The 13,976-nt window shown below is 53.3% G+C and overlaps 1 protein-coding gene across 1 annotated transcript in view; it reads left to right on the forward strand.

Moving 5' to 3' along the window:
• Positions 1-1,244: 1,244 nt before the first annotated feature.
• Positions 1,245-13,976, forward strand: part of LOC140722976 (NACHT, LRR and PYD domains-containing protein 3-like) — a 51,482-nt gene continuing 38,750 nt past the window's right edge. The window contains exons 1-3 of the mRNA XM_073037599.1: positions 1,245-1,340; positions 2,243-2,414; positions 2,514-2,564. Of these exons, the coding sequence (XP_072893700.1) occupies positions 1,269-1,340; positions 2,243-2,414; positions 2,514-2,564 (295 nt within the window). The 5' untranslated portion in view covers positions 1,245-1,268. The remainder of the gene's footprint in view (positions 1,341-2,242; positions 2,415-2,513; positions 2,565-13,976) is intronic.

A 13,976-nucleotide genomic window follows, 5' to 3' on the forward strand; every position in this document is an offset into this window, starting at 1 on the left:
TAGACAGATGAATGTACAAATAAACCTTGACCGGAGATTAGGTGATAATGATGATCTTAAAATCCTGGTGGAGAAGATGCAGTGTTTCAGGACAAGATGTTGTGACGCTTGTGAGATTGCATTGTTCAGGATGTCAGGGTGTTTCTACGTAGACTCAATCTATATATTGTTATTGGTGTCAATGCCAGGCGATGCTAAACTGAAAGGAGACGGTGAGAATCAGGTGTGACTGAGAAAACTGTATAATTCAGTGATGAGAGGAGTAGCTCTCATTGGTCAGCAGAAATGTTTCACCCCTCACTGCTATAACAGCTATCCACTATCACCATAGCGCCACCAGTGGTAGGAGGATAAAGCAGTGGGCGCTGTCTGCTCAATCTGCCTCGCCATTCCATTGACACATCATTCACAGTCCAGGACACCAGATTGGTTATTTAAAAGGAGTTTCCTGCAGTATAGACAGTAAACACAACGGGGAATCCCAGAAAGCTGTACAATCCAGGGATAGAAGAGAAATTGGTATTGTGTGTCTAAGAGTGGATAGGCGCAGGGAGATTCGACCATATCAGGTCTTCAGTTGATAGGCCCAAGATGATTGGAAGTGTGTCGTTCTGTTTAAAAACAAAAGAGTGTTCTCCTTTATACTTCAATTAATGCATGACGCTCTACTGTTAATTTTGTATGTTACAGCGCAGCAAAATCTCACCACAACTGTCGTCAACATGGCTGAACGGGCGGGTAGTGGCGGAGTTCCAGTGATGTCAACAACAGGAAAGGTCATGGGTATGTCAGCAATTGCCTTGACTCTGTATCTCTCCGTCTCTCCTCACCCTCCCTGCCCCCTCTCGGCTGCGTCTCTCCCCACCCTCTCTTCTCCATCTCTCACCACCCCTCTCCTCTCCGTCTCCCCACTCTTCCCTTCCCCCTTCACTTCCTCTCTCTCCCTCCCACTCACCAGCTCCTCCTACTCTTACACCTCCAGCTCACCCACCCCCCACCACCAGATCTCTCACCCCTTCTTCCTTGACCCCCTCTCCAGACCCCACTCCCCCTACCATATATATCTCGGACTGTGTTTGGTGACCCGCTGCACCATCTTTATGTTCCAGAGAGCAAGTTACCGCTCAACATGGTGTCAGCAATTTCTTTAATTTTCCCCATTTTCCCTCACAGGTCCGAGCTCAGTGTTCACCGAGCTCCTGGCAAGCTGGGACGATTTCCAGCTGCTGCAGCTGACAGATTTCTACCGGGACAGGCTGGAGCAGGCGATGGAAGGAGGGGTGCACGGAGTGAGCCTGGCGTTAACGGCCGAGAATCAGTTCAGCAGAGAGGAACATCGGGTGAGTGGGAGGGAGAATGGGTTTAAATTTTCACACATCACAGGACTGATGGGTGTTGTAACTCTGACTCATCGATATTAAAGCATAAAAGCAAATCAGAAATAAATATGTATATAATTCTTAAAACTGTGAATCTGAAGGAATGATTGAAAGAGGTGTAAATGGCGGCTGAATGGTCAGAGCGAGGGGAGCAGGTAACAATTGTTTGAGGTTGCAATAAACGAGTTTAAATGGAAATATGGTATGAATTTTCATTTTGAAAAGACCGTGCAGTGTGACGGCAGGATGTCAGTGAGAACCGGGACATTATGACTGGATGCCTCAGGAGCTCGAGTGTGTTCTGTTCTGGGTGGAGATGATTGTGTTACAATCTGTAACTGCAAACAGTGTGAATCGGGGAATACTGCCATGTTGTAATGTGTAATCACTGAATAAACCTCCACTGGAAAAGGCAAAGGGAAGGCATCAGGTGTCAGCCGGTAATCCGCTGTCATGCTGGACATTGGCGGACCGAAGAGATGAATCACATCATCTTTTCCGCAACTTCTCCGAGTCTGTTCACTCTGTTATAAAAACCATCCTGACTTCTTTCTTCATCTGTGATCGTTATTTCCTGATTTCTGTTTTACACCGTCAAATCCAATGAGGAATTATTTATGGATTTGGAGCCATGTCAATGAAGCGGTCACAGACCAGCCAGGATCTCATTGACTGGTGGACCAGGTTCACGGTGAATGTCCCTCCGTGTGCTCTGCACTCAGAATGTACAGTCCATGTCCAGACAGGATCAGCACCCGTCCGGGTGACTGCTCAGTGTGATCCCGTTACAGAGCACATCATTTACTTCTCATTCTCTGTGTGAATCTGTCAGTACCCAATATGTTCACTGTTACTCTTCACAGAAAATCTCTGATCTCGCTGATAAGGGAGAGCGGGCGGACAGTTCTAAACTCCTCCTGAGCCTGGTGATGGAGAAAGGCTCCCGCGCCCGGAGGGTGATGTGGGAAACCTTTGTCAAAATGCGGATTGGTGTCCCAAAGTTGGACAAAATACTGAAGGAAATAAAGGAACATGGTGAGATTATATCAGAGATTAGTTTAATTTTGTATTAAAACATTACATACTTATAATTTGAGAAATTGAAACATGTTAAATTATTTAAAATCCAAACAGGTTGTGTTCCGGTCCATCGATCCTTTCTGGAGATTCCCAGTGAGCTGAAAGGTAAGTGAAGAAACCGCTGTTTCCATCAAAGGTTGATATTATGTAGGGCCATGTCGTTGTTGAGTCACGGGGATTTGATCAGGTAAATGTTCCACCGTGTCACAGCGCACAGTGAGACACATGGAAAAATGTTTGCTGGAGGGAGAGTTTTCACAGGACAGTATGAGGAACCACGCAGAGAGTTGGAGGCTTTGCTGAAAGGGATCACTCCTCTCGGTCCTGCAAAGACAGGTCCCCCTACCGGGGTCAGAATGGAGAAGAGGGCAAACTGAGGAGCGAAACTATGGGAAATGTCTTTCTCCGAAAAATCAAATAATTTCCCTACAACCACCCAACCCCCGGTACAACCCTCATCCTAAATCACATTTTTTAAAATCCTTCAGATCCTACAAAACATCATTTTTAGGACCGGAAGTCCGTTGAAGTTCTCGTCACAGAATAACAATGATAATTTAATGAGAAAAGCAGGTAACACCCCAACTAGTCTGTACAACCCCAAAGCAGCATGTGAAACCAACTATATTCACATCTGCACCCCCTTACTGCAAACACTGCTAAAGTTATCCAGTTTAATATCCCACTCAATAATCCTGGGAATCCCATCAGGAGACAGTGTTAGTGAAGGTGTGATGGGGGACAAAATTCTCAGCTCAGTCCACAGAAGCTGAAATTGATGTGATGTGTGATGGACACTGTGGAAGGGTGAGAGATGGGAATAAGGACAGGGAAACCGAGGGTTGTGGGATCGCGGCAAGGAAGGTGCAAAGAACTGAAATATCTATAAATTATATTGCAATTAGTTAAACTGTGACCGTCTGGATGGGAAGCTCACTATATCCATAAGCCCATCATGTCTGTGAAAATGGAGCCCGGGACAGTGGTGCATTCCAAGAACAAACTCCAAAGATGTTATTTTTCAAATGGTACCAGAGGAAGTTTTCAAACTGCTCAGGTTTCTGTCACCTGTGTTAATGCTTTTCCCGTCTGAATTCAGACAATGAAACCCCTGCGTTTCTCGGCACTAAGGATTTGGTAATTCTCTACAATTTGCCTGCAAACTTGTTCTTCACTGTTATTCATGCTGTTTGCTGAGGGAACAGTCACGGCAGTGAAATTCGCACATCTATTTCTGAATACGAAACAGATTCTCTCCCTGATTATTGAAGAACATTATTTCTAACACTGTCACATTCTCTAAAGAAAACATTCCAACAATAAATGTTTTCCTACGCTCCCCGTTTCAGCCGAATACGAAGATTGGAAAACCCACACACCCCTGACAAGGTCCTGACACACTCTGAGACCCCACAAACCCCTGACAAAGTCCTGACACAAAGTGTGTCCCCAGACACCCCTAAGAGGTTCCTGACAAAGTAAGAGAACCCACAAAACCCTGGCAGGGTCCCAACACACTGAGTCACCCCACCACGCTGACAGCGTTCTGCCACACTGTGAGACATCACACACACAGGGCAGGGTACTGACACACTGTGAGACACCAGGCACACCGGACAGTGTCCTGACCTACTGTGAGACCCCACACATCACTGACAGGTTCCTGCCACACTGTGAGACCCCACACACCCCTGGCAGGGTGCTGACACATTGTGATACCCTACACACCCCTGACAGGGTCATCACACTCTGTGAGGCCCCAGACACCCCTAAGAGGTTCCTGCCAGAATGAGGGAACCCACAAAACCAAGGCAGGGTCCCAACACACTGTGAGACAGCACGCAGCGGAGAGGCTCCTGACACACTGTGCGTTAGCACACACCACTGACAGGGTCCTGACACACTGTGAGACCCCACACACCCCTGACAGGTGCTGACACATTGTGAAACCCTACACACCCCTGACATGGTCCTAACACACTCTGAGAACCCCACACATCCCTGAAAGGGTCCTGACATACAGTGAGACCCCAGAAACCCCTGCGAAGGTCCTGATAAGCTGTGAGACCATACATACCCTTGAAAGCGTCCAGACACTCTGTGAGGCCCGACACACCCCTGACGGGGTCCTGTCACACTGTGAGACACCACCTACCCCTGTCAGGGTACTGACACACTGTGAGTCACTACACACCCCTGACAGGTTCCCGACACACTGTGAAACCCGACACATCACGGACAGGATCATGACACACTGTGAGACCCCACGCACACCTGACAGGTTTCCGACACACTCTGAGACCCCACACACAACTGACAGGTTCCTGACACACTGTGAGACCCCCCCCAACCCCTGGCAGTGTGCTGACACAATGTGATCCCCTACACACCCCTGACAGGGTCCTCACACACTGGGAGACCCCAGACACCCATGGCAGATTCCTGACAGAATGAGAGAACCCACCAAACCAAGGCAGGGTCCCAACACACTGTGAGACACCACACACCGGACAGTGTCCTGACACACTGTGAGACCCCACACACCACTGACAGTGTCCGGAGACACAGTGAGGTCCCACTCATTCCTGTTAGGTTCCTGACACACTGTGAGACCCAACACACCACCGAAAGGGTCCTGACGCACTGTGAGACCCCACACACCCCTGACAGGGTCCTGACACACTGTGAGACCCAACACACCACCGACAGGGTCCTGGCACACTGTCAGTCCCGACACACCCCTGACAGATTCCTGTCACACTGTGAGACCCCACACACACCTGACAGGGTCCTGACACACTGTGAGACCCCACACACCCCTGGCAGGGTCCTGACACACTGTGAGACCCCAGAAACCCCTGAGAGGGTTCTGATAAACTGTGAGACCATACATACCCCTGACAGCGTCCAGACACACTGTGAGACGCCACACACCCCTGACCGGGTCCGAACACACAATGAGGGCCCACACACTCCTATTAGGGTCCAAACACACTGGGAGTCCCCAAACACCTCGACAGGGTCCTGACACACTGTGAGACGCCACACACACCTGACAGGATCCCGACAGACTCTGAGATCCCACACATCACTGGTAGGGTCCGGACATACAGTGAGACCCCAGAAACCCCTGAGATGGTCCTGATAAGCTGTGAGACCATACATACCCCTGACTGCGTCCAGACACATGTGAGGCCCGACACACCCCTGACGGGGTCCTGTCACACTGTGAGACACCACCAACCCCTGTCAGGGTACTGACACACTGTGAGACCCCACACACACCTGACAGGTTTCCGACATACTCTGAGACCCCACACACAACGGACAGGTTCCTGACATACTGTGAGACCCCACACACTCCTGACAGGTTCCTGACACACTGTGAGACCCCCCCCCCAGCCCCTGGCAGTGTGCTGACACAATGTGATCCCCTACACACCCCTGACAGGGTCCTCACACACTGGGAGACCCCAGACACACCTGGCAGATTCCTGACAGAATGAGAGAACCCACCAAACCAAGGCAGGGTCCCAACACACTGTGAGACACCACACACCGGACAGTGTCCTGACACACTGTGAGACTCCACACACCCCTGACAAGTTGCTGACACATTGTGGTACCCTACACACCCCTGACAAGGTCCTGACACGCTGTGAGACCCCACAAACCCCTGACAGGGTCGTGACACACCGTGAGACCCCCACACACCGGACATGGTCCTGACACACTGTGAGACTCCACACACACCTGACTGGGTCCTGACACACTATGAGTCCTCAGACACCCCTGACACGGTCCTGACGCACTCTGAGACTCCACACACCCCTGACAGGGTCCGGAGACACAGTGAGGTCCCACTCATTCCTGTTAGGATTCTGACACTCTGTGAGCCCACACACACTACTGAGAGGGTCCTGACACACTGTGAGACAGCACACACCACTGGCAGGGTCCTGCCACACAGTAAGACCACAGAAACCCCTGAGAGAGTCCTCATAAACGGCGAGACCATACATAACCCTGACAGCGTCCAGACACACTGCGAGTCCTCTAACACCCCGACAGGGGCTAGAAACACTGTGAGACGCCACACACACCTAACAATATCCCGACAGACTCTGAGCCCACACACACCACTGGCAGTGTCCTGACACACTGTGAGACCCCAGAAACCCCTGAGAGTGTTCTGATAAACTGTGAGACCCAGCACATCCCTGACTGGGTCCGAACACACAATGAGGGCCCACACACTCATATTAGGGTCCTAACACACTGTGAGTCCCCAAACACCTCGACAGGGTCCTGACACACAGTGAGACCCCATACACCACTGACAGTGTCCGGAGACACAGTCATGTCCCACTCATTCCTGTTAGGTTCCTGATACACTGTGAGACCCAACACACCACCGACAGGGTCCTGACGCGCTGTGAGACCCCAAAAACCCCTGACAGGGTCCTGACACACTGTGAGACCCAACACACCACCGACAGGGTCCTGGCACACTGTGAGACCCGACACACCCCTGACAGATTCCTGTCACACAGTGAGACCCCACACACACCTGACAGGGTCCTGACACACTGTGAGACACCACATACCCCTGGCAGGGTCCTGACACACAATGAGAGCCCACACACTCTTATTAGGTTCCTGACACACTGTGAGTCCCCAAACACCCCGACAGGGTCAAGAAACACTGTGAGACGCCACACACACCTGACAAGATCCCGACAGACTCTGAGACCCCACACATCACTGGCAGAGTCCTGACACACAGTGAGACATCACACACTCCTGATAGGGTCCTGACACACTGTGAGACCCCACACACACCTGACAGGATCTCGGCACACCCCGGACCGGGTCCTGACACACTGTGAGACCCGACACATCCCGGACAGGATCCTGACACACTGTTAGACCCCACACACTCCTATTAGGGTCCTGACGCACTGTGAGACCGTACACACCACTGACAAGGTCCTGACACACTGTGAGACCCCACACACCCCTGGCAGGGTCCTGGCACACTGTGAGACCCCACACACCCCTGGCAGGGTCCTGACACACTGTGAGACCCCACACAACCCTGGCAGGGTCCTGACACACTGTGAGACACCACACACCCCTGGCAGGGTCCTGACACACAATGAGAGCCCACACACTCTTATTAGGTTCCTGACACACTGTGAGTCCCCAAGCACCCCGACAGGGTCTAGAAACACTGTGAGATGCCACACACCCCTGACAAGATCCCGACAGACTCAGAGACCCCACACATCACTGGCACGGTCCTGACGCACAGTGAGACCACACACACTCCTGACAGGGTCCTGACACACTGTGAGACCCCACACACAACTGACAGGATCTCGACATACCCCTGACCGGGTCCCGACACACTGTGAGACACCACACACCCCTGACAGTGTCTGGAGACACTGTGAGGTCCCACTCATTCCTGTTAGGTTCCTGAGACACTGTGAGACCCCACCCACCACCGACAAGGTCCCGACACACTGTGAGACCCGACACACACCGGACAGGATCATGACATACTGTGAGTCCCGACACATCCCGGACAGGATCCTGACACACTGTTAGACCCCACACATTCCTATTAGGGTCCTGACGCACTGTGAGACCCCACACAGTCCTGACAGGATCCCGACACACTGTGTGAGCCGGCACACCCCTGACTGTGCGCTTCACATTGAAAGACCGTGCACTCCACTGACAAGGTTCTGACCCACCGTGTGACACCCCCCCCCCACCCCTGACAGTGTCCTGATACACTGTGAGACCCCACAAGACACTGCCAGGATCCCAACATACTGTAAGACACTACGCCCTGCTGACAACGTCCTGACGCACAATGACAGCTTCTTGACACACTGTGAGACCCCACACACCACTGGCAGGGTTGTGATGCACTGTGAGACCCCAGAAACTCCTGACAGGGTCCTGACACACTCTGAGACCCCACAAACCCCTGGCAGGGTCCTGACACACAATGAGGTCACACACACTCTTATTAGGTTCCTGACACACTGTGAGTCCCCAAACACCCCGACAGGGTCTAGAAACACTGTGAGACGCCACACATACCTGACAAGATCCCGACAGACTCTGAGACCCCACACATCACTGGCAGGGTCCTGACACACTGTGAGACCCCACACACTCCTGACAGGATCCTGACACACTATGATACCCAACACACTCCTGATAGTGTCCTGACACACAGTAAGACCACACAAACCCCTGATAGGGTCCTGACACACTATGAGAACCCGCACACACCTGAAAGGATCTCGACACACCCCTGACCGTGTACTGACACAACGAGACACCACACACCACTGACAGGGTCCTGACACACTGTGAGACCCCACACACTCCTGAAAGGGTCCTGATGCACTGTGAGACCCCACACACTCCTGAAAGGTTTCTGACACACTGTGAGACCCCACACACGCCTGACAGGGTCCTGACACACTGTGAGACCCCACCAACCCCTGGCAGTGTGCTGAAACATTGTGATACCCTACACATGCCTGACAGGGTCCTCACACACTGTGAGACCCCAGACACCCCTAGGAGATTGCTGACAGAATGAGAGAACCCACAAAACCAAGACAGTGTCCCAACACACTGTGAGACACCACACACCGGACAGTGTCCTGACACACTATAAGACTCCACACACCCCTGACAGGGTGCTGGCACATTGTGGTACCCTACACACCCCTGAGAAGGTTCTGACACGCTGTGAGACCCCACAAACCCGTGAAAGGGTCGTGACACACCGTGAGACCCCACACATCCCTCCTTGGCTGCTGACAAATTGCGAGTCCCCAAACACTCCCGGCAGGGTCCTGACACATTCTAAAACTCCACAAACTCCTGGCAGGTTCCTGACGTGCTGTGAAACACCACACACCCGTGACAGGTTTCCGACACACTCTGAGACCCCACACAACCTTGGCAGGGTCCTGAAACACAGTGAGACCCCAGAAACCCCTGAGAGGGTCTTGTAAACTGTGAGACCATACATACCCCTGACAGCGTTTAGACACACTGTGAGATTCCACACACCCCTGACTGGGTCTGCAAACACAATGAGGGCCCACACACTCCTAATAGGGTCCTGACACACTGTGAGACCCCAAACACTTCGACAGGGTCCTGACACACTGTGAGACGCCACACACACCTGACAGGATCCCGACAGACTCTGATTTCCCACACATCACTGGCAGGGTCCTGACACACTCTGAGACCCCACACACAACTGACAGGTTCCTGACACACTGTGAGACCCCACCAACCCCTGGCAGTGTGCTGACACAATGTGATCCCCTACACACCCCTGACAGGGTCCTCACACACTGTGAGACCCCAGACACCCCTGGCAGATTCCTGACAGAATGAGAGAACCCACCAAACCAAGGCAGGGTCCCAACACACTGTGAGACACCACACACCGGACAGTATCCTGACACACTGTGAGACTCCACACACCCCTGACAAGTTGCTGAAACATTGTGGTACCCTACACACCCCTGACAAGGTCCTCACACACTGTGAGACCCCAGACACCCCTGGCAGATTCCTGACAGAATGAGAGAACCCACCAAACCAAGGCAGGGTCCCAACACACTGTGAGACACCACACACCGGACAGTATCCAGACACACTGTGAGACTCCACACACCCCTGACAAGTTGCTGACTCATTGTGGTACCCTACACACCCCTGAGAAGGTTCTGACACGCTGTGAGACCCCACAAACCCGTGAAAGGGTCGTAACACACCGTGAGACCCCCACACACCTGACAGGATCCTGACACACTGTTAGACCCCACACACTCCTATTAGGGTCCTGACGCACTGTGAGACACCACAATGTCCTGACAGGATCCCGACACACTGTGTGACCCGGCACACCCCTGCCAGTGCGCTGACACATTGTAAGACCGTACACACCACTGACAAGGTTCTGACCCACCGGGAGACACACTCCCCCCACCCCTGACAATGTCTTGATACACTGTGAGAACCCACAAAACACTGCCAGGATCCCAACACACTGTAAGACTCCACGCCCTGCTGACAACGTCCTGACGCACTGTGAGACCCCACACACTCCTGACAGGGTCTAGAAACACTGTGAGACGCCACACACACCTGACAAGATCCCGACAGACTCTGAGACCCCACACATCACTGGTAGGGTCCTGACACACTGTGAGACATCACACACTCCTGGCAGGGTCCTGGCACACTGTGAGACCCCACACACCCCTGACAGGGTCCTGACACACTGTGAGACACCACACACCCCTGACAGGGTCCTGACACACTATGATACCCAACACACTCCTGACAGGTTCCTGACACACTGTGAGTCCCCAAACACCCCGACAGGGTCTAGAAACACTGTGAGACGCCACACACACATTACAAGATCCCGACAGACTCTTAGACCCCACACATTACTGGTAGGGTCCTGACACACTGTGAGACATCACACACTCCTGGCCGGGTCCTGGCACACTGTGAGACCCCACACACCCCTGACAGGGTCCTGACACACTGTGAGACACCACACACACCTGACAGGGTCCTGACACACTATGATACCCAACACACTCCTGACAGGTTCCTGACACACTGTGAGTCCCCAAACACCCCGACAGGGTCTAGAAACACTGTAAGACGCCACACACACATTACAAGATCCCGACAGACTCTTAGACCCCACACATTACTGGCAGGGTCCTAACAAACTGTGAGACACCACACACTCCGGACAGGTTCCTGACATACAGTGAGTCACCACAAACCCCTGACACAGTCCTGATTAACTGTGAGACCACACATACCCCTGACAGATTCCTGTCACACTGTGAGACCCCACACACCCCGGGCAGGGTCTGGAGACACAGTGAGGTCCCACACATTCCTGTTAGGGTCCTGACACACTGTGAGGACCGACACAACCCTGACAGATTCCTGTCACACTGTGAGACCCGACACACACCGGACAGGATCATGACATACGGTGAAACCCGACACATCCGGGACAGGATCCTGACACACTGTTAGACCCCACACATTCCTATTAGGGTCCCGACGCACTGTGAGACCCCACACAGTCCTGAAAGGATCCCGACACACTGTGTGACCCGGCACACCCCTGACAGTGCGCTGACACATTGTAAGACCGTACACAACACTGACATGGCTCTGACCCACCGTGAGACACCCACCCCCCACCCCCGCCACCCCTCACAGTGTCCTGATACACTGTGAGACCCCACAAAACACTGCCAGGATCCCAACACAGTAAGACACCACGCCCTGCTGACAACGTCCTGACGCACAGTGACAGCTTCCTGACACACTGTGAGACCCCACACATCACTGGCAGGGTCCTGACACACTGTGAGACCCCACACACCCCTGGCTGGGTCCTGACACACAACGAGAGCCCACACACTCTTATTAGGTTCCTGACACACTGTGAGTCCCCAAACACCCCGACAGGGTCTAGAAACACTGTGAGACGCCACACACACCTGACAAGATCCCGACAGACTCTGAGACCCCACACATCACTGGTAGGGACCTGACACACTGTGAGACATCACACACTCCTGGCAGGGTCCTGACACACTGTGAGACCCCGCACACCCCTGATAGGGTCCTGACACACTGTGAGACATCACACACTCCTGCCAGGGTCCTGGCACACTGTGAGACCCCACACACACCTGGCAGGTTCCCGACACACTGTGAGACCCCACACACCCCTGGCAGGGTCCTGACACACTGTGAGACACCACACACCCCTGGCAGGGCCCTGACACTCAATGAGAGCCCACACACTCGTATTAGGTTCCTGACACACTGTGAGTCCCCAAACACCCCGACAGGGTCTAGAAACACTGTGAGATGCCACACACACCTGACAAGATCCCGACAGACTCAGAGTCCCCACACATCACTGGCACGGTCCGGACGCACAGTGAGACCCCACACACTCCTGACAGGGTCCTGATACACTGTGAGACCCCACACACACCTGACAGGATCTCGACACACCCCTGACCGGGTCCTGACACACCGTGAGACACCACACACCCCTGACATGGTCCTGACACACTGTGAGACGCCACACACACCTGACAGGATCCTAACAGACTCTGAGATCCCACACATCACTGGCAGGGTCCTGAAACACTGTGAGACCCCACACACCCCTGACAGTGTCTGGAGACACAGTGAGGTCCCACTCATTCCTGCTAGGTTCCTGAGACACTGTGAGACCCCACACACCATTGACAAGGTCCCGACACACTGTGAGACCCGACACACACCGGACAGGATCATGACATACTGTGAGTCCCGACACATCCCGGACAGGATCCTGACACACTGTTAGACCCCACACATTCCTATTAGGGTCCTGATGCACTGTGAGACACCACTCAGTCCTGACAGGATCCCGACACACTGTGTGAGCCGGCACACCCCTGCCAGTGCGCTTCACATTGAAAGACCGTACACACCACTGACAAGGTTCTGACCCACCGTGGGACACCCCCCCCCCCCCCACCCCTGACAGTGTCCTGATACACTGTGAGACCCCACAAAACACTGCAAGGATCCCAACATATTGTAAGACACTACGCCCTGCTGACAACGTCCTGACGCACAATGACAGCTTCTTGACACACTGTGAGACCCCACACACCACTGGCAGGGTTGTGATGCACTGTGAGACCCCAGAAACTCCTGACAGGGTCCTGACACACTGTGAGTCCCCAAACACCCCGACAGGGTCTAGAAACACTGTGAGACGCCACACATACCTGACAAGATCCCGACAGACTCTGAGACCCCACACATCACTGGCAGGGTCCTGACAGACTGTGAGACCCCACACACTCCTGACAGGATCCTGACACACTATGATACCCAACACACTCCTGACAGGGTACTGACACACTGTAAGACCAAACACACCCCTGATAGGGTCCTGACACACTGTGAGACCCCGCACACACCTGACAGGATCTCGACACACCCCTGACCGTGTCCTGACACACCGAGACACCACACAGCACTGACAGTGTCCTGACACACTGTGAAACCCCACACACCCCTGACAGGGTCCTGACACACTGTTAGACCCCACACACTCCTGACAGGGTCCTGACACACTGTGAGATGCCACACACACCTGACAGGATCCCGACAGACTCTGAGATCCCACACATCACTGGCAGTGTCCTGACACACAGTGAGACCCCACACACTCCTCAAAGGGTCCTGACGCACTGTGAGACCCCACACACTCCTGAAAGTGTCCTGACACACTGTGAGACCCCCCACACCCCTGACAGGTTTCCGACACACTCTGAGACCCCACACATCCCTGCCTGGGTCTGGAAACACAATGAGACCCCACAAATCACTGGCAGGGTCCTGACACACTGT

The sequence above is a fragment of the Hemitrygon akajei genome, unplaced genomic scaffold (assembly GCF_048418815.1).
Source record: "Hemitrygon akajei unplaced genomic scaffold, sHemAka1.3 Scf000096, whole genome shotgun sequence".
Lineage (NCBI taxonomy): Eukaryota > Metazoa > Chordata > Chondrichthyes > Myliobatiformes > Dasyatidae > Hemitrygon > Hemitrygon akajei.